Below are 27480 nucleotides of genomic sequence, written 5' to 3'. Positions count from 1 at the left end.
GCGAACTTCGGGATCTCGACGGCGCTCCCGTGCCTGGGGCGTCGCCGTTCTCGATGTCGCAGCCTGTAATCTCACTGTTCGGGTGCGCCACGGGCGTTGCATGGTCTCCGCATAACGGCCCGGAAATATGGATAAATGAGCGTAAGTTGTGTTCTTTTTTCGCACAATGCCGCCCTCAACCATCAGAACCCGCTCCACTCATAGTCAAGGTACACCACGATGCCGTGTTACGGTCACGTAGTCGATGACGTCATCAGAATTTTGGACACGTTTCGCGCGCATTGTGGCAGAGGCACCACTCAATGAGATATGTCGTCGGCTGCAGATGCGGCTTGGTGATTATACCACACTTTCCAAGGTTTCGCCTAGGTGAGACAGTGCAGTGGCTGTTTGAAAGAGAGGCGAGGACACGGTAACTATTTTGCGGTGCCTAAGCACCGAGGCATGTTTGAGTAACACGAAAGAAAGAATGCGACAACAGCGAGCGCGATGTGACATTCCTCGCGCCAGGAGCGAAATGCTCCGCCATTCAAGACGAAGACGTGCGTGTCACCGTGCGCTCGGGGACAAGAAAAAAAAAGTTCAGTTGCGCCAGGAATGGCGCCGTAGGAGTTTCAGAAACAAAACGAAACAGCAGACGTTGTCCACCACATTCTTCCCAGTCACGCCACCGTGAATCTGAAAGCGCCTTGAAGGAAAGCAGCACCTATACGCGATGTTCGCGAAGCACTTCGGCAGGGGACCTCCTCGACACTGTTCCTGGTACGTGAGTAACGTTCAAACACTGTCACATGGTTCCCAAGTGCGAGAGGAGTTTAGCGAGGTATATTTCCTGTTCCACAATGCAGCGCGGATCTCGACGTACTGTTCACGTCCATTCACTGAGCTTCTGGGAGTGTAAAAGGTCGGTCTACGCCTGAAAAGTGCTGCGCACGACCCGCTCTTCGTCTTCGTTGTCGCAACTCTTGTGTTAACGAAGACGACGTCAGGGGGAGACGCAGGCCGTATGTTTGTTGCTGGTGCAGTGTGACGACCATAGAGGAAAACACACAACGGCGAATGCGGCACAGGTACACCGGCGGGTCACCACTTGTGTCTATCATGTACCGACTGGCGCGCACTCACACGCGCACACACAGGCAGACACACCCACCGCACACGCGGCCAGGAAGGGGAAACATACCAAGCGTTAGGCTTAGGCCTGGCGCCAGGTTAGGCTTAGCACTTAAGCCGCGGCGATCATGGCACGAGCGGTGTCGAGCAGCTGGCTGTCACGGGAGCTGGTTCGACCGACCACTCACAGCACGAGAGACGAGCGCGCACACAACCGAGGCTCCAATTCGAACGTCCGCGCCCAAGAGCTCCTCGACTTCGCCAACTGCGAAACATCTGATGCCACTTGTGCACGAGGCTTCGGCTGTTTGAGACCAGCGTACTGTAATTTAAGGTTCCGAATACCCACACACGCAAAAAGGCGTACCTTAATTGGCCTAGCAAAGGAGGAAATGCTAGATCGTGCTCCTGAGATTAAGGCATGAAGTCTTGGGGAAAACTGAGCAACTAGAACAGCGCCTTGTTGGGCATATATACAGGGTTTCGCGAGAACTGAACTGACACAGAACAAACGGCGCACATATTAGTACATCTGGCCAACAGGATTGCAATTTCGTTTCACCCCTGGGTGACATGAGCCCTCAGGTATCACAGAGAGCCTGGGGCGTCGAGGGGCGCGTTTAGTTGGCCGCATGAAGGGTGTTCCCTTTCCTCACGGAGTAAGCGTGGTTTCGCAGTGGGCGAAGGCGAGGAGGCGTCTTTCGCAGGGCGTCGCAGAAGAAGGGGTGGTGACGCCGGCCTCAGGAGACGCCTCCGCCCAGGGCGAAGGAGCGGAGCGCGTACGCGGCCAGCGCAGTCCTCAGCAGCAGCAGCAGCGGGCCGCCCGGGTGGAGCGAGGAAGGCGCGGCGCACTGCATGCCGGGAAGCTGGACGAGCGCCGTGCTGGCGTGCTCCTCGGGCGAGGCGCAGCGCGTCTCTCGGGGCTGGTTCACCACGATGTTGCTCTGGCCCTGAAGCAGTAGCCGCAGCCAGCTCAGCTCGCAGTCGCAGTGGAACGGGTTGTCTGCGCCACGGCGGGGCGAGGGAACGACACACGCATCGGGGTTAGTATCAGAGGAATCGGTGATGACGACTACTGGCGATTATTTATGCACGCGCGCGAGCATTCCCTTCCCCCCCCCCCACCCACCCACCCACACACACGCACACACGCGCGCACACACACACGCGCGCACACGCACACACACACACAGCGTTTCACAATGCCAACAGGCAGAAGGTAGTTCTCGCTCAGTTCGTTGCCGTCTGTAAGCCCCTCCTCCTCACTCCTCTCCAGAACGAGAGGCGACAGAGCTTTTTTGTTTGCATGAAATGCCATATCAGACAAATGACCATCTTCCTTAAAGCTGCCGAACACGAGTAAACAAGGCCATGAAATTTACAGCGCGCGCCGGACGGTTAACCATTTAGTGGTGCCCCGCCGGAAACACCACAATAGGCGCAGGAAAACAACAGTGGGAGATCATTTTGTTAACTCTGTGTTGCAGTGTTGAAACTTGAGAATGCGGCGATGCGTCTGACATCGCGCGGAAAAAAGAAGTACCCGCAGCAGAGTCATCCGTTCTCGGCTTGGGACAGACAGAGCACATGTTGCTGGCCCGCTCCCCCCACTGGCCGATGCCAGTTCTCAGCTTCGACAGAGCTGCGTGGATTTGAACAAACGGAGCCCAAGTAGGCAAACCTGAGGGGCGTCACAGTTGCGTCCTTACCGTGAACATCCAGTATCGTGAGCGAGCCCAGCAGTGGCTTGAATACGTTGTAGTCAAGCGTGGATATCTCGTTGGAGTGCAGGTACAGCCACTCCAGCGAGTTCATCTCGTCAAAGGCACCGGCCTCGATGTACTGGACCCTGCGAACGGCCGACACATTCACGAGGTGAGAACTTGGGTGGTCAGAAACAAATCTGTCAGAGACAAAAGAACGAGAAAACGCACATTGCGAGCACAATTCAGCGTTGAACTGCGTCTGCGTCTTTTTGGCGTTATTTTTCCAAGCTGGCCGTCTATAAACGCAGTGCACCAAGGTAATCATTGAGTACCACGTTTAGCTGGACGACACCCACAGATTGCGAAAGCCTCTGAGCCAGAAGGCTTCTATTAACGTACACTATGAAAACATGCCGCAGGAGGGCCTAACCACAAGGCCCAAAACGACCAATCAACGTGACCAATGTGCGAATTTTGCGAATGACGAGGCCCAGCATGCGATTAGAGTAAAAAATATGATCTGCGCTGGGGGCGTGTGCACGCGCTCTTGTCCCTGTTTCGAAGCTAAAAATAAGTTTTAGCTGTTGCGTAAAAAAAAAGAAAATAACAAAAAGCCTTACAGAAACGACACACTCAGTTCTATTACGGTTGCAGGTTCTGTTGATGGTTGCTGCCCGGATCGCGTGTCCGGAGATCTGGGCGTGTAATACCAGGCGGGGCACAGTCCTCTAGTCCGAAACAATGATTTAAACAAAAGATACCAATCGAAAAGAGGTTTGGAGAAATAGAAATTTAACGAGCTAGTCACTGCCGGGGAAGCGACGGGTCACGCTGCACCGGGGAGAGCCGCCGAAACTGCGCCACCAGCGCGCGAATTTCTCTCCGGACGAACAACTTCAATCTTGACGGGAAACGACCCTGCACGCCGCAGAGCACCCTTCGTTCTAACCAGCATCTCTTTGGCTGCATTTCTTCCTTCGCTCTTCTTGCTTCCTTTCCGTTTTTCGTTTTTATTTTGTACGTGACCACAGTCTGTGGCAGAAGCAAGAGAAACTAAATGGGGCAAAGGATTACGTCCCAGGAAACCGGTGAGCCACGACGATCAACAGTTTCTTTTTGTTGCACCCTTTTATTCCCTACTGCTACAATAAAAAACGGCGCCTAGGATGGAGCCCAGAGGTGGCAGAAGAGAAACTGGCATCGGTAAAACTGTACAGGCGCCAAAACCTCCGCCGACCGCTGAACAAAGACAATGCGTTTCTTTCATTGCTGCAGCATTGACTCCGCTTTTTTATTCTTTGTCCTACTTTCCTTTCTGGAGCGAAAAAATTCGCTTTTCCCCTGACGCCCTTCGCTTCGCCTTGGCTCTCGCGATATCACACCACGGCACGGCGTCATCAGGATGGCGATTAGTCCCAAGAGGTAGCCGACTTGACCAGTCAGAAAAGGAAAAAAAAAGCAGGGGGCGCTTATAGACGTTTCTACAAGAGTGAAACGAGTGAAACTCCCAGCCAAGCGTTGAGATTCCGGCGTAAGTTCGTTGCAAGTGCCTGCTCTGTGTAATAGGAAGTCCGAGCGTCGCGTAACCCTTCTTTTGATTTTTAAATTTTAAAGTTGCGATCTGGATGGACTCGAGGCTCGTTTCTCGCTCGGCTGATTTTATTTCCTGTAGCAGTGGTCTCTTGACGAAGCGCTGTGGATATATATATATATATATATATATATATATATATATATATATATATATATATATATATATATATATATATATATATATATATATATATATATATATATATATATATATATATATATATTGGTAACAAAAAAACTCACGAAGAGAGCGAGAAAAAAAGACAGATACACCCCGAGAAAAACAAACTTCACTTCATTTTTTGTTTTTCTCGCGTGTCTCTGTCTTCTGTCTTTACTTACATTATATATATATATATATATATATATATATATATATATATATATATATATATATATATATATATATATATATACATATAGTTTGAAAAGAGAAAACTCACACAGAGCGCGAAAAACATAAGGTTAGTAGAGACAGAGACCAACGAGAAATACGTAGAAAAAAAATAAGTTTACTGACGTTTCAGGGAGAGGACTCTGAAGAAAGGGAGTCCTCTCCCTGCAACGTCAGTAAACTTATTTTTTTCTACGTATTTCTGGTTTGTCTCTGTCTCTACTAACCTTATATATATATATATATATATATATATATATATATATATATATATATATATATATATGCGTCTGTGCGTGTGTGTGTGTGTGTGTGTTTTGCGTACGTGTAAAAGCGACTTTTAAAGGAAGAGGTGGCTGAAGCTGCTCAAAATTACTAGATAAATAAACGTATTCTTCCGCACTAACGGCTTTAGTAGTGACAAGGTTTTCTTTATCTCAAACCCTGCGTAAGGTAGTTCGATTTTGCAGCTGCCTGTTGTAGTAGAGCTGCGTACCTATATAACGACATAAAAGAAACCTAACAGCGCGTTAGGGTGCAGATAAGCAGTAGTCAACGCCGTTAGACTATCCGGGCTCCAATAGCGACGAGCTGTCAAATGCGAGCTTCAAAAAAATTCACTCCCGTTCTCGCTTCCTTTCGACGTAAATGGTTCAGCTCTGGAGTGAAAAGATAACGCTGCTCCGTGCCGGCTTCCAACCGGTTTCTCCTCACGAGAAAAAAAAGTTGTCGCGACTAACCAGAGAGAAAAAAAATACCTATGTGGCAAAATAGAAAAAACAAAAACAAATAGAGGGTGTTGGTCGTAAATGTGGCTCGCAGATCGGGTCGCAGCAACGACGAAAAAAAAAAATCCTGCTGTCTAGTTATTGTTTTATATAGCACAAGCAAGTGAGGCGTTTTTTTTTTTTTTTGGAAATGAGCCGGATCCACCTAACGCGAATTTGAGAAACAAGAGGAAGTTTGCTACCGGACCTAAATGTGATGCCGACAAAGCTACTACATGATTTATTTTAGATGTGAGTTAGGGGAAGTTCATGGCCACAAGTAATTAAAAATTATGCCATGAATTTAAGCAATATTGCAATGATAAGTTTTGATTTGGCTCATATTGACTTGAAACACTAAAGTTCATGCGGCATTCTTATGAAAACTTTATTTAAATTTACTTTCAAGCATGGTGCGATTAAGTTTTGGTGGAAAAGACACAAAATATATGCAACAAAGCTTCAAGAACAGTAGAACTATACATGGAGAGCTGGTGATTCCTCTTGGCACCATTAGCAGACCTTTACGAATTCTTCCCTAATATAATTTTCTGAGGCACGCCTTAAGGCACTCACGAAGTAAGCAAGCTCTTGACCGCTGTGCCATGAATTTCCGAAACGCTTCACAAAAAGGCTGCTCATATATTCTTCATCTTGATGAAGTGGTTCGTACTGCCAGAGGGGGGCGGGGGAGATTTTCCAGGGCTTGTAAGCTCTGGCTATTTAGATAAGCACTAAAGTGGCAAGTATGTAACTAGAGGTATTTCGTAGGAACAGGTCAGACGAAATGAAATCATTGTTTCAGATCTCTCAGTTTTATTTCGTTCACTTCTTCTTCCGTTCACTTCCTCGTTGACATCTGGGGCAGACCTTTCACCGATCTCCTAATTGCCGTCTGAATTCATAATACGCCAGCACCGAAAAGAAAAAAAAAAAAAACTTCTGAGAACACTAATGAAACAGTCTGAACAGTCAAGCCAAAAACAAACTCGCATTGGGCAGATGGATATGGCTCATTTTGTTCCGTGAAACAGCAGGATCTGGCCCATTTTCGGTACGAACTACGATCTGCGTACGCGTTTTCAGGGCATTATTTCAACTATTTTCTTGCCTTTCCTTTTTCATGGGAAAGTTGACGAGTTTATCTTGTCACTGCAGTTTTATACGCCTTAGTTTCCCTTTCTGGATCTGTCTCATTTGAAAAAAAAAAAAAAAGACGCCTCAATTACTTGAATTGGCCCCAGCGGAGTTTCTTTTTTGTAGTCGCTTTGACATGCAAGGCCATTTTAATTTGTTGTTATAGTTTTTGCACACTGTTTTCTAGAGTATGACCCCGAATGACGTATGCTGAATCCCTCACAGTTCTTCAGTGATTCGTCATTCCTTAATTATGCTTATTTGTACGCAGTTATTCCGTCAGCTTTGAGTTTACAGTTAACCTCTGAATTATGCTCTGGGTATGTTTATGATTGCAGTGTTCAAAATTTCATGTGATGTATTACTTTAGTGCAATGTCTAAACTAATTTGGCTGGGAATTGTTTTTTTTTTCGTTTTAATCAGGTTGCTTTATTCAGTAACGTATAATTGTCGCTGCTTTTCCCCTGTAACAGTGTTTGATATCTTTTCATGGGAGTCCCCCGGACAGTTCATGGAATTGCAGGAACTCCTCCTGTATTGCGGTAGAACAAACAAACAAACAAACAAACAAACAAACAAACAACAAACAAACAAACAAACAAACAAACAAACAAACAAACAAACAATAATAAAAATCGTTACAAAATCGCCGAGGACCGCAGGAAAAAAAGGGGGGAACTAAAATTTTTTTTCTTTTAACACATAGTCGATGCTGAATGCGTAACTGACCGCTTCCTCTGCTTCGCACGAGCACGAAGAAGACTAACTTCAGGTATGGTCAATGGCTAAATATGCGGCATCAAAGCCGGATCTGCAAACGTCGGTCTATTTCTTCTTGTAAAGCATTGTTGTGCGACCTCCGTTGCACTTGTCGGACGTGCCATCGCGGGCAATTTTGGGCAAATGATTTTTGTTGCGAAAGCAACAAAGCAACGCTACCTGGGGCAGTCTTCTGGAGGTGACCAGTTTGACCTTGAGAGCTAGAGGTCAAACCACACCTCCTTCCGCAAGCGCCCGGCACGGGAGCAGAGTGGCCCGATGGCGGGGAGAGATAGGCTTATTCTTGGACAAAACCAGCGCAAAATTAAGCAAAGACAAAGGTAGGGGAACACAAATACAGCCGATGGTCTAAAAACTAAAGTTTAACACCAAGAAAGGTGAATATAACCACAACGCAAAATAATAAAAAGCACTGCGCATGAGCAAAAAAAGTTCACAAAAGCCACGGTGATAAGACAATTAGATAGACACCGGCTACAGTCAAGGCCCACCCAGATATGCAATCTCTTTGGGATGAAGACACTGGCTTGCTTGGCTGACACAATTGTGTCCTCTTTCTGCTATGTGGAACGGTTTCATGATATCGCGGGGTGGCCTAAATAAAATGCCAGTGGCAAGAAAATTAGGTTTACAACCACTGCACTTAGTACAACGTGAAAAAAGATGGGATGATGGGATGATGGGGGCCCTTTGATGACAATCCATGCTCTCTCAAACGCACGACGATACAACTGGTGTTCCACTTCCTTTGTCTTTGTCTAAGTTCGCGCTGGTTTCATCCAAGAATATGTATTTCCAACTAACCCAGCTTGCAACCCTTCTCCTGAGAGATAGGTGAGGAGGGAATGGAGCCGTGCGCGGAACCCGTGTCGCCCCCTGGAGGAGGAAGGAGAAGTAACCACCGCGGCAGCGATAAGCGCGTGCCACAAAGGAAGGCCAGGAGGCCACGTGCGGCGCAGAGCCGTGTGCGATGGAGGAAGACGAACATCCAGCTGTGGTCGCTGGTATAGCGGCGAGGCTTAAATAACGCCGTGAGGCGAAGAAAGATGATGAACAAGCAGTGCATTTATTGGAAACGTGTGAATATCACTGCTAAACACCCCCTCGACCACACCCCGACAATGGGCCCAGCCAGGGCAGTGAAGTTTTCGCTATCAACTAGGGTTAACCAAAGATACACCACAGCAATTTTTTATCGTTAGCTATGCAACACAGCTTTGTTGAACAAGCTTGCTTCAAAGTGATTCTCGTTTCGCTGTCTCTTGGTCAATGTGTAAAAGATTGGTTGATTAACTGTAGGGTATAACTCGCCGACGCAACCCAGGCGATGAGGCCGTAGTGGAGGGCTCCGGATTAATTTTGACCACCTGGGGATCTTTAACGTGCGCGAACACACGGGCGTTTTCGCTTTTCGCCTCGAACTGTGGGACCTCTTGCTGTATTACATTCCTTACTTTGTACAACTGTGTTACCACAGAAATAAAAATAATTGATTGATTGATTGACTGACTGACTGGCAGATTGATTGATTGATTGATTGATTGATTGATTGATTGATTGATTGATTGATTGATTGATTGATTGATTGACCTCCTCCCGGAACGGCTTCTCTCTCCCAGTATTTTGTCGTTACTTGGTTCTCGTAGCCGGAAGGAAGGGCACGACGAAAAGTGCGCTTCTTACTCTCCCCGTAGCCCCATGAAGAGGAAGCACTTTCCCACAACAATTGCGGGTACGTACACCGCATCACGGATGAGTGCGCGAGTATAGGATATGCAGCTCTGGTATTCGTAAAATCCTAGGTTTTTTCCAAGTGTCGACGTCTGTCAAGCAGCACGCAGGTTCCATGTGCTGAGCCTCTGACAACCTAACCTACGGGCAACGGTGCGGCTACGAGCAGTTCGGACAACAGTTTCGCGGACCGAACGCAGGCCGCTGGAATGAGAGTGCTGCGCAAGTCTCATTTCAACAGGCACTAGTTGTGCTGTTGCTGTGACGCTGTACTTAAAAAAAAAAAGAAATCCTGGGCCATCTCCACTTACGTGAAACATAGGGAGGGGTGAAGCATGCATTGTATACGCGTACTCAAAGATTTTAAGTCTATTGGCACAGGGCACGCGCTGATTGGGCGCCGGAAAAGCGCCGGTCACCGAAGAGAGGAGGAATCGCGCGCTTGCTGAGGCGGTGGAGTCCTCAGCAAGCCACGCTCTTGCGTTGAACCGCATTTAAGCAATAGAACTTATGCAAAAACTGGCGCCCTCTCGCGGGAACCGCGCGCGTTTCCGCCATGTTGGGGGATTCCCGGATCTCCGGATACCGCTGTAAACATGATAGCCCGGGGTTAGCGACGCGCACGTCGGCATTTATCGTTGTCCAAGATGCCCAAATACTGCCGTGTAACTTGCTGTGCTCAAAGATGTTACGAGGACGACCACGGAAATAGCGTGCACATCTTTTTTTATTATTATTATTCCTCTACGGAAGCGTGACTCGAGCCCTGAGTGAAGTCGCTTGCGGGTGTCGACTTCCCTTCGCGCAGTAATATTACAGCTAGATCGCATGCATAGTCAGGAAACGATTAATACGTGCAGGACTAAAAAGGTCCCAAAGTGAGCTATTTTCTAGCCCTGTATTTGCCGAGGAGCACTCCTCCCTGCTGGTAGGTATAAGGCGCACTGCATCGGTCAGCTCGTACTTTATCGTGCGGGTAGGGTTTTGAGTCTGCCGTTCGTGCTTCGCGCGCCCGCATTTTCTTTTTATTCTGGACGTTCGGTAGGCTTTTATGGAAGTACTACGCATTCCTTTCTTTGCCAAACGTTACAGGAAATAAGGGATCCGCGAGAGTTGACACCTTCATGTAGCGCCATGAGTAGCGCAAGTAACGCACATAGTAACCCGTGTATCGGAAATTTACCGGTCGTCGCCTGCTGTTCGACCGTAGCCTATTTTCCCAAGATCAAATTTTTCAAGCGGAATTTTCTAAGCGGTAGTGTGCACCCAGTTTTGTTGCCCACGGCGCAAGCAAAGGACGCTCCGCGGTCGCCGCGAGGCACGCGCTCACGAGCGCTCGGCATTTTCTCGCTCTTCAAGGCTTTCGCAGTTTTTTTTTTTGCTAAAGCCTTTGCGTGCGCTGGGGACGCTCAGCGGTCGCCGCGAGGCACGCGCTCACCAGCGCTCGGCAATTTATTAGTTATTTAATTATTCATTGTCAATTTAATGGTAATTTATTGGCAATGTTTAACACGTTACGTTACGGCAGCTACAGCAGCTCCGCTGTTAAAAAATGCCAGGTATGTAATTTATTTTTTAAGTGTTTTTTTTTTTTTCGTTTGCAGGTTTCCTCTGCGTCTCAGAGGATCCTTAGCGTATAGCTATATCGCGAGTTCCCCCTCCCCCATTTCAACCCGAGGACAGCCCGCAAGTTTTGAAGCGTTTCAGGAATGACCTCCTGAGAAACTCGCAGGATGCGAACCGACACGGACGTACTTTCAAAGCAAAAAAAAAAAGAAAAGAAATGCGACAGCCTCCAACAACTTCTCTGTCGGTGCCTGCCTGACTGCTTTTTCGATGCATAATGCGTATTTACGAAGTCGCCCGCAAATGTGGGAAACAGAGAAAGGTCCACAGATCACTCGTCGCTCATTTTGCTGCGCTTAAATCTGAATATAAAAGGATCGCCAAGCCGAGAAAGCCCCTCACACGCTCCGTACCAAGCAATCCCGCGACCGGCGGCCCTCAACACGGCGTCGCGGGCTCGTTTCGTTTTTCTCCCGGTAGATGGCGGCACTTTTGCATAAAGTCTATTGGCATGCCCCATCTGCCCCAGATTGGGGTAGTGGCAGGGGTCAACGCGAGCGCAGTGCAATGCCCGCCCTGGACCGAGGGGCCGTGCCTGGACGCTCACACCACCATAACCATCATCGTCACCGTACTCAGGCTCATTGAAGGACGAAGGTCTCTCCCATTGACAGCCAACCGCTCCTTTCCTGCGCAGCTCGAGCACACAGTTTACCCCCGAAGTTCTGCATTCCATCCCTCCATCGGGTTGATGGCCTCCCCCTTCTTGTAGACCCGTCTCTTGGAATGCACTCTGCTACCCTAATTGTCCATCGGGTGTCGGTCTGTCTCACTATGGCCACCCAAGTCCATTTCTTGTTCTTTATTTGAACTATGATATCGTCAACCGTAGTCTGTTCTCTGATCCAGGGGGCTCGCTTCCTGTCCCTGAGTGTTAGTCCTAACATTATTCGTTCCATGGCCCGTTGAGCTGGCCTAAGTTTGCTTTCTAGTTGTTAAGTAAGGCGCGAAGTTTCAGCTCCGTATGCAAACACCGGCAGTATGCACTGGTTGTAGATTTTTCTTCTGAGTGCCACAGGTAACTCACTTTTTATTATTTGGAAGTGCTTGCCGAGTGCTCCCCAGCCCGCAAATATTGTGTGCCGGATTTCTTTCTCGTGGTTGGGGTAATCACTAACCATCTATCCGAGATAGTTGTATTTTTTTACCACTTCTAGCGTTTCGTTCCGTAAGCCGAAGAAGACGTTCTTGGCGTGCTTATTCCTGATTAATTTAGATTTATTCACATTTATTTTTAGCCCCACGGCCGTGATTCCTGATTGTAGTTCCTCAAGCATTGTTTTGCCTGTGTTCTGCATTCTCACTCAGCAAGACTATATGTCGTCCGCGAAGCTCAAATGGCTCAAGTATTCCCTGTTTATCCTTAATCCAATGTTTTCCGAGTCGAACTTTTCCCAGACATGCTGTGAATAGTCTTGGAGAGATAGTGTCTCCCTGCCTTACTCCCTTTCGGAACGGAAATTTATCGCTTTGCTTGTGGAGGGTTATCCTGCCCATGCATCCCTTATATCTGTCTTCTAGAAGTCTTACGTAGGTTTCCTCTATTTCATTGTATTTTAGCGCTTCTAAAACGGCTGCGGTGAGTACGGAACCACACGCTTTCTCATAGTCTCTAAATGCCATGTAGAGGGGTGTAGTGTGCTCTGCGAACTTTTCTAGCACTTGGTTAATGACGTGGATGGGATCCATCAATAAGTGCCCTTTCCTAAGCCCAGCCTGCTCTCTGGATTGATGGGAATCCAGGCTGTCACCTATGCGGCTAACATAACTTTGGTAAACAGCTTGTGAATAACTGAGCGAAGACTGATTGGTCTGTAATTCGTGAGGTCCTTGGGGTCTCCCTTCTTATGAATCAGAATAATGTCGGCGTTTTTTCATGCTATGGGCGCTTTTTCAGTCTTCAAGCATTCCGAAAATGGTACAGCAAGCTTTTCCACTACACGATGAAGAAACAACCAGCGCAAGAAAAACGAGGACGAGGAAGGCTACGAACACAGCGCTGCACTCCCAACTGAATTTTTTACTGGAAAAGTAAACATATATACACAAAACACCGCGCATGTCAAAACATGCCCCATCTGCCCCAGATTGGGGTAGTAGCACGGGTCAACGATACAAACCCAACTATCTTGCAGAACGTGACTTGACGATTTGCAGGTTTGCGTACTGATCCCTCTTTGAATTGAACTGTTTTGACATGTACGTTTATGCTGTAGTCCCCTGCAGATTTTCCCATTTTTACGCATTTGAGAGCCTTTCCAACTTTCTCTTTAGTTACTATAGGGACATCGCCAGTTGAGCTTGTATTCTCAGTAGTTTCCCGTGGCCTAACGTCACTGGCATACAGCCTGGTGCAGAATCGGTCTGATACCTTAATTATCTCGTCCAAGTTGTGCGTAATCTTTCCCTGCTCATCTCTGAGTGCGTACATCCTGTCCTTGCTGATGGCTACCTTTCTCTTATTGCTTTCAAGCTTCCCCCTATTTGCAGCGTTTCCTCGATCACTGCCATTGCATATGCACGAATGTCTTTTGCTTTATTTCTGTTTATCAGTTTTGACAGCTCGGTCAATTCAGTCCGGTCCACCGCACTTGACACTTTCGTGTTCTTACGTTTGGAAATTACGTTTGGCTTCATTTTCTTAGTTTTCCAGTTTGTTCTCTACATGCTGCTTCTCCCACAGCTGCTGCTGATTCACTGAGTGCCGCTGTTAGGTTGTCATTTAGGCTGTCTACAGCGATCTAAGCTGTTCTGCTCGTTCAAAAGCGAGAATTTGTTTTGAAGAGTTATTTTAAACTCCCGTGATCTGGCTCTAACTGATTCCATACGGGTTTTTTTTGTTTTCACGAGTTTCATTCTTTCTCTCATGAGTTTAAGCCTAAGCTTGCACCTAACCATCCGAGTCTTACATAGCACCTCTACATTTTGCACGGTATTCGGAGTGTCACTTAGAATGAAGCCAATCTTGTTTTTGGTTGTACCATCGGGACTTTTGCATGTGCATTGCATATTCTTTCGTTTGTAGAAGAATGTGTTCATTAAGCTCAGGTTATTTCTCTGTGCAAATCCCACGTGTGTATCTCCTCGACTGTTGCGATTGTCTATTCCGAAGTTTCCTACGGACCTTTCACCATTTGCTTCTTACTATTCCTCGAACCTCACACAGAGAAAGCGAATTTATTAAATATGGTTACAGCTATAGGATACACGGGTAGTCCTCGGTGATCAACGAGGCCCCGGCACCAGGTGAGTATGCCTTTTCCTGCTTCGACCGACCACCCCCGATCAGGCCTAGCGTCAAGAGCCGGTGGGTACTTGAGCGTAACAAATTATAGCCCGTCTACAAACAGCCTCTGCTCGGGCTTGACAACTGCTGAGGCGAACAGGGAGCGTCGCACAAACCTTTAAATTATGCTAGTTCATTTTACACCGGTTCTATTATACACTTTTAGTACGCGTTACGTTGTAGCGCGAGGTGTTGGAAAACGAGTGTCCCGGTGTTTTAGTACCATGACCACATGAGAATACGACGACACGAGACGCCGATAGCCCCACTCCTGAAGGGCACTAAATATTGAACGTACGGAGATTCCTCGTAGCGCTAACGCAGGTAAGTCCAGGTGTAGCTGCGGCACGTAAAACCCCCAAAATTTGAATAGTTTTGGTCAAGCACAGAGGCATCGCGACCACAAGTTCCAGCTTCCGATCTCGCATTAATTATACCAAAAGTTGCTTGCAAGACTGAGGAAAAAATGCGGACAGGAAGAGTATATGGTAATCCAAGCGAACGTGGTGAGGCGCTAGTTGCCGGACATTCTGAAAGGGTCATTGCACAAAAACCCCAGCCCTACTTGTCATACGCTTTCATTATTTTATTTATTATTTCACTAGCCTCTTGTTTAATAATGCTATTATAATAATATCACCATTTTTAATATTTTATTAACTTTGCGAGTTGGCGTAATTGGAGACGAGGGTTGGCGTAAGAAGCGATGTGAATGCATCGTAAGAGTTTGCATTTATTGCCGGCCTTTTCCAAATGTGTTGTCTTGACCACTAGTCACTTTTTGGAGTGCACATTGAGTGAATGGTCGGGGCCTATGTTTCACTGTAATGACGTGAGCACGGGGTCAACGACAACATCTCCAACTGGCCCTTTAATTCTACACCGGCCGTCAACATGCATCACGCCTTGTATCTGCACAAAGTGGACGCGCGGTTAAATAGTATCTCGTTTTGTTTTGTGGTTGTAGGTCCGGCAGATCTGGCTGTTAGAAGTATGTAGCACCATGAAGTGTAAATGTATAGTAACTTATCATTGAGCGCCGAACTGAGGCCCGTACCACACAGTTAGAACGTGAGGAAAGGCCTGCCACTCGATCAGGTGACGGGGGTTGCTTGAGATCCTTTTGGAAACACAGACGGCCACGTACCGAGCAGTGGCCGCGTTCTGAGCGTGTTGCCGCCTCCAGAATGCCTTCGTAACTCCGCCTGCCTTGGCTCTCGGTGCCACGCGGCATGGGCTTCCCTTACCCGCGTCATGTCTTGGGAAGGACGGCCGGCTCCACCTCAAGACACCGGCCCACCCAGCGCACTGTAAGTACTCGTAAGCACACTGTTTTGCGGAGCGAGACTTTCAGACGGGCCGGACGGGCTGTGCGGACCGGGGCCTTAGATGTCACTAAGAAGTGTTGCTCTCTAGCCTGCACTCTTGGGCATGCATTGCCGAGTGCGTTGGCGTAATAGTCTCAACTTGCACGTACTACGGCGCTTACCGGGTCACGCTGCTTCTTTTCAAGCTCTTGAGTTCGGCGGCGGATTCTTGAAGCTGCCTATTGTGAAGACATACTGGCACTCTCCGGCCGGTCCACCTCCCTGGCGAATGTGAGCACGACAGTGACAATGAGTGCTTTGGAAGCTGACTGTCCGTGCGTTGAAGAACATGATGACGACAATTATCAGGTCAATATTTGGCTCCTCGGCTAGCATACTTGCGTCTGTACGCGGGCGGCGAAGACGACGGGAATGGTGATTATTGCTAATGCGCGTCATGGCCATAACTACTGATGCTACAAACTGTAGGAAGGAAGGAAGAACAGTACAGGAAAGGCAGGGAGGTTAACCAGGGTACTGTCCGGTTGGCTACCCTACTCAGGGGGGAGGGTATGAGGGAAATGAAAGGGTAAGAAAGGACCGCGGTACATACTAAAGGAGAGGGAGAAAATTAGGAAAAACCCAAGACGTGACCATGGCAACTACAAAAGCAGTACAAAGGACGCACACAAAACCAGAAAATGCACAAAACTAAAACGGTACACTGAATAAATTGCTGAACTAAGGACGCTGGACTATAGTAATGTCCATACAATCACGATAGGCCCGTGTCCTTCAGAAAGCGAAGTAAGGCTTTTGTAGCCTTTTCGGCCTATGACAGACAACGCCTATGACACAAAATTGTCTGTGCTGTAAAGAGGTGGTCGTCAAGTCGGCGAAGTGTGGTGGAGAGCTGTTGCCTCGGCGTTATGAATCGGTCACAATGGCACAGAAGGTGTTCAATCATCTCGTCGGTGGCACACACATCACAAGCAGGACTGTTGGCCACCTTGGCACAGGCGACGAAGTGAGGTGACGTCCGAGCGTGGCACGTTATTAGGTAGGTGGCGCTGCAAATCGGGGTCAAGCGAGTAAAGGCGAGCGTTCGAGAACACTGGTGTGTGCCACTTAGCGAGAGCGACTTCGCGGGCAATGGACTGCAGCGACATTGCTGCATCAGTGCGTGATAGAGGGATGCAGGTCAATCTTGCACTTTTGTGGGCGCCATGAGCCGCTCTATCCGCATGTTCGTTCCCAGTAATGCCGCAGTGGCTTGGGAGCCACTGGAAAACAATATCATGCCTATGGCTGATTACTGCGTCATATAAGCACCGAATTTCAGCCACAAGTTCTTCGTATGGGCCGCGGCGGAAGGCAGACTGGATGTACTGAAGAGGAGGCCTCAAGTCGCATAGCACAGCCCATTTTTATGGCGATTTCCGCTGGATGAATAGAAAGGCCTCCCGAATTCAAAAGTGGTTGAATCCGTCGAGTTTGAAAGCTTAAACAAATTGTCTATTCACTTTTGTGGTATTAAACAGTACCGGCAGAACTGGACGTGGTTAACGATCCATCCATGTAGACATGGACCCGGTCTCTGTAAGCCTCAACAGTCTCTGTGGTCTTCATTAGTAGGGAGAGTTGTTGAAGACCACTAGGTGGAAAGTCCACTTTCTTTTTATTCCCGGGATGGTTAGGTGCAGTTGTGGCTGTAACAGGCACCAAAGTGGCGACAAGGGCCGAGACGGAGGTGCATAGCTCGATGGCAAGCTCCCACTGTGGGCGGCAACCACTTTACAAAAAGATGCCTGTGGTCGTGTTGAAGGTAGAGATGCAAGGTGGTGGTGAGACAACCGGGGGAGTTGCCTGATGTGTGCCCTCAGTGTCTCCACTGTCATGTGGGTTGTGGTCGGGTGATCCCTCGCAATGCAAATTGTGGCCACAGTTGAGGCGCAATGCGGGAGACCGAGACATGTCCGAAGACCCTGGGCTTGCATGACCTGCATTGCCTGTAGGTTAGTTTTACACGCGTTGGTTAATACAGGTGGGCTGTAACGTAAAATACCGAGAAACAGGGCATCGTATAGGCGTAACATCGAGTGCACGGAGACACCCCACGTCTTTCTGGCCAGAAACTTGAATAGCTGGACACTGCAATTAGTCTTTTTCAGGAATGAAACTTGAGGAGTCCATGTTAGATTTCGATCCACGATAACTCCCAGAAACCGGAAACTTTTGACGTGAGGAATATGGTGTCCATTTAAAGAAAGCTTATACCACGACATTTTTTTTTTGCGGGTGAAAGCGACCAGTGCACATTTCTCCGGAGATATTTCCAGGTCTTGTTGGCGCAGGAACAAACCTGTGAGTGTTGCGACTTCCTGAAGTCGGGCCGGAATCTGAGGACGTGAAACTCCTGATGCCCAAATACAAATGTCATTAGCATAGATGGAGAGGTGGACGTTGGTTGGTAATGCGACAATAGGTCCTATCAAGGTGAGGTTAAGTAATGTAGGGCTAAGTACACTTCCTTGCGGGACGCCACGAGAAACAAAGTGCTGTGATGTTGGGCCATCCGAAGTCTCAAAGAAAAAATGTCCCCATGACAGAAAGCTTTGTATCTATCTAAATGTCCGTTCACCGACTCCCGCATCTTGTAGGCCGGCCAGAACGGCATTATGTATTACGTTATCGTACGCCCCTTTTATATCGAGAAACAAAGCGGCTGACAAACGTTTGAGTGATTTGTTCTGCTGAACCGATGTCACAAGGTCAATTACGTTGTCGATGGACGAACGTCCGTGTCGGAATCCAGCCATAGCATGGGGGTAAATTTTATGGTGCTCGAGGTATTACTCCAAACGACCCAAAACCATCCTTTCCATCAATTTTACAACGCAGCTTGCAAGGGCTATAGGACGATATGATGCCTGGTCAAGGGGAGACTTGCCTGCTTTAGCAATTGGGACCAGCCGGTTACCCTTGCAATCCTCAGGGACCAAACCATCTTCCCATGACTGGTTCAGCTGATACAAAAGAGTGTGACGGGCTTCTTGGCCGAGGTGAAGCAGGGCGGCGTGCGTCACCCCGTCTGGTCCTGCAGGAGTCGCGTGATACGGGGACGACGCGTGTGTCCGCTTGGCTGGTCGAAGCTGGACCATTGGCGATTCTTAAGCAAAACTCCTCCGCGACGTCGACCTCTCGGCGTTTCTGATGAAGCGCCAAAGCACTGAATAAGACTTTGAAATACATATTGTGCTACAAACTCAAGTGACCACAGAAACAATCAAGCCATTTAGTTAAAAACAAGGCATTAAGGGAAACTATCCAGCAGGGGGACATTAGCCACATCATGGCGCAACCTAGCAGAAGCCACTACACAGCGCGCTTTTGTCAGTAAATGACGATTATCGAAAGGACAACGAACTAAAATAGTGAAATTCGCAAATGAAGAACAAGGGACGAGGGGATGCAGTAAACGCAGCGCAAAAAAGTCGGCGTGGAGGGAGTACACGGACAGAGTATTCGCCCCTCTCTCTCGACCCACCGAAAAGAATTATTCAGCCTTTTCCCCCAGACTTGAAAGGACTGTTGGGACAACGTGTGCTGCCTAGATTACGGCGATAGAACAACAGGCATACAAGGAAGGGAGAACAAAGGGGTCGAGACGTCGGCGGCGCTGGCCAATGGAAGGGCTCCGCAGTCACGAGGAGAAAGGGAAGGAGGTCGAGTACAGTTTGTCCACTAATGGTGTGGTATCGATGACCACGCGAAGGCTAACGAGCACCGGGCTAGGCAAAGGCTAGACAACAATGGATACACACACAGAGAGAGGGAAGAGGCTAGGTATAAAACTTTGGGGAATGTGGTGGAGAAGCGTGAGGGAGGGGCTGACAGCCAGCAGGAGAAATGAAGCAGAAGTCTGTAAGTACGTACACGACAAAAAAGCGTGTGGGGGGCGTCTTGAAAATGGCCCAGATTCATACGGGACAAAAGGATATAGGGGAGACTCGAGCTAATGTCCAGGGAGGGGAAGCGATTCTCTCCCTCCCTCACCTGCACCCCGTTGCGAGCCAAACAAAGGAGCCGGGCTCAAGAAGGCACGGAGATATAGGGGGGCCACGCGGTGTGGAATCCGGCCGGGAGGCAATAAAGAAGAAGCTGCTCCTCCGTCGTCCCATGGAGCCCGGAAGAAAGGAAGAACAAACCTGCCGGAGTAAGCAGCAGCAAAGAAAACTCCGACGGAGCAGCGCAGGATTTGAAAGAAAGACACGGCGTTATCTCCGAACGATGTTCCATAAACGATTGCCCTCTCCCATTGTTTTCTTTTCTTGAGCCTCCCCACCCTTCTTTTTCCTCCCTCGAGGGCTGGGAAACCGGCGAGAAGAAGAGAAAGGCAAACGGCGGGCCAGTTCGATGGAGGTGAAAGGACGAGGGGAGGCTAGCGCCGAGAAGAAACAGCGGCGAACCGCGACACGAGCCTAGGGTCAACCGCGTCACCCACACTCTCCGCCGGGGCGAGCTGCGCGCAAAGACAATGGTCGTCGAGCAGCGCGAACAAAGACAGACGATGATGACGTCGGGCTGCGTACACGCCCCCGCCGCGAAAGCACCCTGAAATCAACCCGACCACAGCGCGGCCGACCGACCCCAGGAACTCGAAAAGCGGGAGAACGGTAATTCGGCCCGCCGAGACGCGTCCGGCACGAACCGACAAACCCACGAGAGACAGCGCTGCTACCGTCGCTCGCTTTGTGCTGCGGTGAACGCCGCGCACACACACGCGTCAGCAGAACAGCGGCAATCGCTGGAGGCAGAGGTGCGCCGCCGCAGAGGAAACAACTGCAGCGGCGCTGAGCGGAGCCGTCCTAGCCACCACGGCAACGTATAAAGAGACAAAAGGCGGCAGGCGGCATAAAAGGGGCCGGCGAAGGCTGTCTCGGTGGACCGCTGTCGAAGTTCTTTCGCGGAGCAACAATAGAGACCAGGACGCCTTTCACTGTTACTTTATGGTCGCATCCGCTGCGGCGGCGTTCACCAGACGCCGCCGCTCTCATTTTCCTTTCAGTGGCGTTCGGTGGTGCTTTTTCCACCGATTCTTTCTTTCCAGTCGCCGTCGTGACTGTTTCCTTTTTTGTAGGAGTCGAAGAGGATGCAACGTACGGTCCTCGAGTTCTTTTCGCATCGCTTTCATATCTCCGTTTTATTTTGCCCCTTCGATGCTCCATTGAAGAAAGACAGGGCAGCAGGCGGCTGAGAGAGTGCACGGAGGCCTGTGGTCGTGGAGCGCATTTGCCGTAGCGCGGATCTCGGTTTCGCTTTCGTTTGAGGTCGAGTTGTGCTTCGTGTACTTCGACGCGAACACAGGTTGGTGGTCACGTCTCGCGTGTAGGGAGCTTCGAAGAACAAAAGAGAACGGTAGCTCTCTAGGACGTGCCGCTCCTTGAGGAACTGTTCGCCAGAAACCCTGTAGGGGCGGGTGGGATTTATCTCTACAGCCAGGCCTTTGGGATGCCACTTACAGTGAATCAGTCCATTCAGTCTCGTTTTCTTTTTCGTTCAGGAACTAAGGCGGAAATGTCAAGCAGCAAACTAAAGCACTGCTAGGCAGGGTGCACTTGTGCACTTCAAGGCAGGGTGCACTTGTCGCGTTTAATCTGTTCTAATCTTTGCGCGTTTAATCTGTTTCCTTTTCTTTTACGAATTTTGGTGTAGGTGACGATATGCCAGCAGAATGGTGAACACGCGCACTGTTGCGCGCTTGCGTGATAACATCGTAATAGAGCTCGCTTTCTTTCTCGTTTTTTGCGTTTAATTATTTCAAGCGCTACCCTTAGGCGCGTCACTTTAGGTCGTGTTTATGTCAGGTTTATGTCTGGTTTGTATTTACACAGGACGAAAAAAATGGGCGAAATAAAAGAGGGTGCACGGTATCACCCAAACGCAGCCAGCAAGACTGTATATTTAAGTCGGAATCCAGCTTGCTTCACGTGCACAAAGCTCGGCGAAGGAACTTTCCAAATACTGCTAATAATACTGTAGGCATCGAGGCATCAGTGGGCGTCTTGGGTGCAGGACTTGTCTCAATATGTTGCATATGTCTGGTAGAGTTGTCCAAGTACATGGCTCCATCGGTAATGCTAGAGTGCTTGATCGGTGGGCAAGAGTAACTGGTGTTACGTGGGGATGGCGTCCAAGAACCGACCTCCGTCATGTAGTGGTAGCGTGGTGGACGAGCGGCTGGCAGGAGAGTTGCCTCCGAACGACGAAGAACCGAGAGCAGAACTTCACATGGCGAGAAGAGAAAAGATATGATACAGGTAGCAGTGTTTGGCGTGCTTGCAACATGACAGCTCGAACCGGCAGAGTAATGCTCCCTGTCAAGCCCGGGATGCGCGCTGACTCGGCTCGCCGAAGAGGGAGAGTTTATAACCAGAAGTGCCAACGGTCCACAGCCTTTCAGCGCGTTGCGCACGTCACCAAATGAACAGATACACAGAACACACTCCACAAGTCCCGTAATGCGTTGAGCAGAGCCGTTGCATGTTGAGGAGAGAGGGGGAGGGGAGGAGGGGTCCAACGGACGCCAGAGTGAAACACACACGAACAAAAGCACTATTGCAGAGCCGAAGAGGCGATGGTTCAGACGCTGCCGCCGCCAACGACCCTGCGGGTCCGAAAGGGTTCTGACCGCGCCGTATTCTCGAAGCCGCATGAGCGAATCAAGTGGTCTTCCTCTCCCAGCATTTGTGCCATGTGGGAAAGTACCAAGGCGCGCTGTGGAAGCCACGACCGGCTTTAAAGATAGCGACCTGCCCATCGCCGCCGGAGATAATGGGGGCCGGCGTGCCAAAAGACTGCCGTGCAGGGCAGGCTCGCTCTGCCAGATGGGGCTAATTTTAATACCCAAACTCGCAGCTTCGCTTCGCTCCAAGTGCAGCCATCGACTCCTCGCATAAAAGTAGCGGTCGTACCAATGAATGCCGATTGTAAAGATTACTACCTATAATACCTGCCAGCAACGAGAACTAATGGTTCAGTCAATAGAATCGTTTCTTTGCTATGCAAACGTCAACGTTTACAAGTAAACTACACTGCTACGATTTCCGCCTGCGCGACTGGCATTCTTTTTTTTAGAGTTTTTTTTCGTTCATTTAGCCATGCGGAAACTTTGTCGACTTTCGGTTTACGTCGAGGAACTTTTTTTGATGTGAAGCTCGTCATGCACGTGCAGCAGTGCACATGGAACGCTCGGATTTGTATGAACACTCTAATAGGGCCCATATATGCGTGGAAGCGCTTCATTCTTGCAGGAATACAATGTTTTCCAGCGAAGGGAGCGCTAATCGACGGCAACCTTTTCAGCGGCTGCGGCGTTTTCACCATTACGGAGCGCGGCGTTTGTAGGAGCTCCGTCGGGGCAGCCCAGCAAATGGCAAACTTGGGTATGGCAGCCGTCCCCACTAATTGCGTGCTGTAAGGACCATAGTTATTTGCGGGATACCTTTTAGAGCCACTGCCTTCGTACGCTCTCATCCAGCGGCCGTACTCCTGCTTAAGTCGACTATAACCTAAAACCTCGGTATCAGACTCACTGCAGCTACCTCACTGCAGCTAAAAAAACGCTAATCATGCTACCGTTACACTGCCTGCACATAAGCTGAAGGTCAACCAAGACTGCGCGGAAAATTTCTAACGCCCACAATTTTTTCTCGTTATGTACTCGTGCTATGCGTTGTAAGCCAACTGGAATTGACAGCGCACTGAGTGTTTCTTCCCGTGTTTTCCTTTTTTTGTTGCACCATATGAAAGAGTACGCGGAAAGTGCTCGTTCATGCTCATTTTTTCTGTTGAATGTTTTCCTGCTAAAACCCACTGAATATTTTTTTTGAAGGGGGGGGGGGGGGGGGGGGGTATTTTTCAGATGTACGCACGCTATAGAACGCGCGAAACGCCATGAAACGCGCTAGCAAATGGTTAGCAGCTGGGGACACTTTTTTGCGGACGATATACGAATTCGTGCGCATTCGGTGGACGGTGACTGTGTGCGTGCTTTCGCCAGCCAGTAATAATTTCGCATCAAAAACACTTATTTCAGCATGTGTTCGAGCCCACAGAAGGTGTGCAGGTGTCCAGGTAGGAATCAGCAAAGGCTGAGCCAAACGGACTGAGAAAACGACAAAGAACGATGGCAGGCCGAGCAAACGCGTATACAACGGGGGGGGGGGGAGAGAGAGAGAGAGAGAGAGAGAGAGAGAGAGAGAGGGAGAGAGAGAGAGAGAGGAGAGAGAGAGAGAGAGAGAGAGAGAGAGAGAGAGAGAGAGAGAGAGAGGGAGAGAGAGAGAGAGAGAGAGAGAGAGAGAGAGAGAGAGAGAGAGAGAGAGAGAGAGAGAGAGAGAGAGAGAGAGAGAGAGAGAGAGAGAGAGAGAGAGAGAGAGAGAATTTTATTGAGCATTTCCTTAGGTCAGAGGATACTCGTGGCCGCAGGCATGAGCTGAGTGGCGACGTCGGTAGCTCGGGTGACCAGGGTGGTTTGCACGCCTGGGTCCAGGCTACGCAGTGCCTCCTGCCACTGCTCCGCGGATGTGATTAGGGGAAAGCTATTTTGAGGGCAGGCCCACATTATGTCAGTTAGATTGGCTGCGGCGCCGCATAGGGGGCAATCAGGTGTGGGGTATATTGACGGGTGATAGTGCGTTAGCCTTGCGGGGTTTGGGAAGGCGTTTGTTTGTAGGAGGCGCCAGACGTGTGATTGCTCGTTAGTTAGGTTTTTTTCCCGCTGGAGGTAGGTAGACCCGGCGGCAGAGGCGGTAATGTTGCGTGATGTCATTGTAAGGCACTAGTCTGTCCCTTGCACATGTGGCTCCATGGTTTGGATACAGGCTAGCTCCCGCCCGGATGGTGAGGCCTCGGGCCATTTCGTGAGCTGCCTCGTTTCCGTCGAAGCCAGAGCGCGCCGGTGTCCTGACCAGTTCTACTGGGGACAAGGGGGAATTTCGGTTCATAATTTTGAGTGCTGCTTTGGGGATTAAGCCGGCAGCAAAATTTTGAATTGCGGTTTTAGAATCAGAGAATACTGTGGTTGGGGAGGGTTGCAGTGAAAGCGCTATGGCTATTGCCGCCTCTTTCGCTGTCTCAGGACTGAGGGTTTTGACAGCCGCGGTATCTAAAGGGGACCCTCCGGCGTTTACTGCGGCTATCGCGTAGGCCTCGTGATGTCTATACTCAGCTGCATAAGCATACACGACATTGGGCTTGCTTTCAAATTTTGTCTAAAGAGCTCGAACACTTTTTTCCCTTCACTCTACGTGGTGTAGGGGATGCATGTTTCTTGGGATTGGCCTAATGATCAAGTTCGGGAGTGTGCCAGTTTGTTTAGCTGGATGTTTGATACCTAAATTATGCAGCATGTGTACTCCTGTAGGGGTTTTGGATAATCGGCCGTATCGTTTAACAAGTGAGCTTCAATGAGTTCTTCTAGTCCCTCGAGTCTGGCTGTGGAGGTGCACAGGGGCTGGTGCAGTGCGGATTTATATATATATATATATTTTTGATTAACTGGTTCACTTTTTTCAGTTCTGCAGTGCTTGGGTTTAGATATGGCAAAGAATATTTTATTCTGCTGATGACAGATGCTTGTACCAGCCGGATCCTCTCATCTTCTTTTAAGCCTTTGCGTCCGTTTGAAATTCGGCGAATCAGAACGATTGTTTGGTTGATATATCTCTCGATTGTCTGGAGGAATTTAGTGTTTACCCTGTTGTTCTGAATTTTGAGACCCAGGATTTTTAGTGATGAGACCTCTGAAATCCAATTGTTGTTAATGTGTATTTTAATGTCGGAGAGTTGCTGTTTACTTCGTTTAAGGGGGATTAGAAGGAGTTCAGATTTATTTGGTGAACATGATAATCCTACCTTCTTTGCTTCTTCTATTACCACCTGTGGGACCTTCTGCAGAGTCTCCTCCATATATGCGTCGCTACCGCCTCTCATCCACAGAGTGATATCTGCATACAGACTAAATTTCGGGTCAGGGATCAGGCTTAGCTTTTTGGGAATGTTCAATATTGCCAGGTTAAACAGGAGCGGGGAGAGCACTGCCCCTTGCGGTGTGCCTTTGCCTGAAAGTGAAATAGTGTTCGAAGTGACGCTTCCTATGTTAAAGGGACACTGAAGTGATATGTAAACATTGCGCGATTACTTGCGCAAATTGTAGTCCGGAGTCCCCAGACCATGTTACGACCACTCTGGGCGCGTTTACGCGATTTTATTTAGTAGAAAAATTAATTCGAAAATGCTGTCCTCCTCTCTTTACGCTCGCCCATTTTCTGCGGCGTTTTCGTGTGACGTCGAGAGGAGCCGAGCCCGCAATTGGCTGAGCTATCTGCACGGCTCCCCGGCCTTTCAGACAGAGTCAGTCGGCCCAGCGTTTCGTCCGCCGCACGCCGACGGGTCGTCGCAATTCGTTCGCTCAGTTGAAACGAAGCCAGGGCCAGGACACGTTTGTGAATGGAAGAATGGGCCTTTCTTTACTTGGTTAGTTTGTACACTGTATCTAGCTCCAAGTCAAGGTCGCTTCACACAAGCGCTGCGCAAACGCACATGCGACGCTTCGCTGACTGGTACGCCCGTAGGAAAATATAAGGCCTCTTGAAGGCGGGAGAAGAGTCAGCGAAGTCAATATAGGTACTAAGGAAATAAAATCAACTGATATTTTTACCGTAAAGCGTAAAAATAGGGTGCGGGAAGCACTTTTTTGCGCTTGGCGAACAAGCACAGCGGTCAGCAGCACGACTACGCATCTGCGAACGCTTTTCCGTCTACGAAATGCAATTGCTAGACGTGAGCTATTGCGGAAACTCGGGGGACGCTTACTGCACGAGCACAATACAACAAATAGTCACCTAAGCTGCTTGAAATGCCAAAACTAAATAAAAATGTAAACTTGTTGTACAATATATACCCTATATTACCACGATCGGCGCAGCCCGTCTCGTAGCCGAGTTGTCTAAGGTTGCAGGTATGTCGCCGCCGAGTGTTTTGCAAGTCACGAGTTCGAGTCCCCCCGGGTACGTGCTTTTTTTTTTTTTTTTTTTTTGTAAGTTACCTTTTTTGTTTTCTGCCGATGTTTTCTACATTGAGTTCACCTTTGTTTGGGCCGCAACGTTCATGGCTCCACGAACTAGTTCACAGAACGCGCGCAGGCTGGCACTGGCGCGCTAGCGAGTTCTCGTTGGCGTGCTGTCCATAAGCACCGACTGCTTGCGGGCAGTGGGCACAGGCCAGAATGAACAGACCCTTGGCCTGGTGGCCTTGTGCGAACACGCATTTTACGGTACAGGCATGAGTGAGGCAAGCTCCAAATAGGGGGGGGGGGGGGGGGAAGCGCATGACATTTGTGCGTCTGCGGGTACGCGGAGGGCGTCCATGCACTGCGTAGGCCTCGGCTAGTGAATGCTACGATTCCAAGCCGTCCTGGGAGGCTTATCTTTTTGCATGTTTACAGCTGACAACATGGCAGAAGCGCGGTACGATGATTACTGAGTTATTGAGAATGCCCATCCAACAACGCACAGGTTGTGTTTAACAGAACCGAAACCGAAACCGAAACTTGTTTGGTTGCTCACCTTGGGCATCGTCCAATCACGGTCCCGCTCCTCCCAACGTCACAGCTTTAGTTGGTGCGGCCGCCGCAAACCGCGCATGGTAGTTTTTCTTCTTTGGCGCTTTGTAAAATAATTACCGATTTGTCAACCGGATAAACGATGAAAAGTGGGCTAATTTGAGCCAGTCTACGCAGTGCAAGCAAAAACGGGAGCTTGACAAATTCACTTCAGTGTCCCTTTAAGTACTGCAGTTCTGTTTGTAAGGAAGTTCCTGATGTAGTTGTATGTGCAGGTACGTGGGTTAGTTGACTCTAGCCCTTCCATGATGGCAGCGTGGGTGACATTGTCAAAAGCCTTGGCAAGGTCTAGTGCCAGGATTGTCGCCGTGTGTAGGCTATCAGAAGGGTTTAAAATGTTATGAGATAGCTGGAGC

At 49.1% G+C, this 27480-nt stretch overlaps 1 protein-coding gene across 5 annotated transcripts in view; it reads right to left on the bottom strand.

Annotated features, from left to right (window-relative positions):
• Positions 1 to 193: 193 nt before the first annotated feature.
• Positions 194 to 27480, bottom strand: part of LOC144144382 (uncharacterized) — a 525773-nt gene continuing 498486 nt past the window's right edge. For all 5 annotated transcript variants that reach the window (XM_077675804.1, XM_077675805.1, XM_077675803.1 and 2 more), the window contains 2 exons: positions 2823 to 2962; positions 194 to 2116 (listed from right to left, as the gene is read on the bottom strand). In XM_077675804.1, the coding sequence (XP_077531930.1) occupies positions 1854 to 2116; positions 2823 to 2962 (403 nt within the window). In that variant the 3' untranslated portion in view covers positions 194 to 1853. The remainder of the gene's footprint in view (positions 2117 to 2822; positions 2963 to 27480) is intronic.

Source organism: Haemaphysalis longicornis, unplaced genomic scaffold (assembly GCF_048455015.1).
Source record: "Haemaphysalis longicornis isolate Haplotype H1 unplaced genomic scaffold, Haemaphysalis longicornis Haplotype H1 scaffold_7, whole genome shotgun sequence".
NCBI lineage: Eukaryota > Metazoa > Arthropoda > Arachnida > Ixodida > Ixodidae > Haemaphysalis > Haemaphysalis longicornis.
This window is presented reverse-complemented; position numbering and strand designations above follow the sequence as displayed.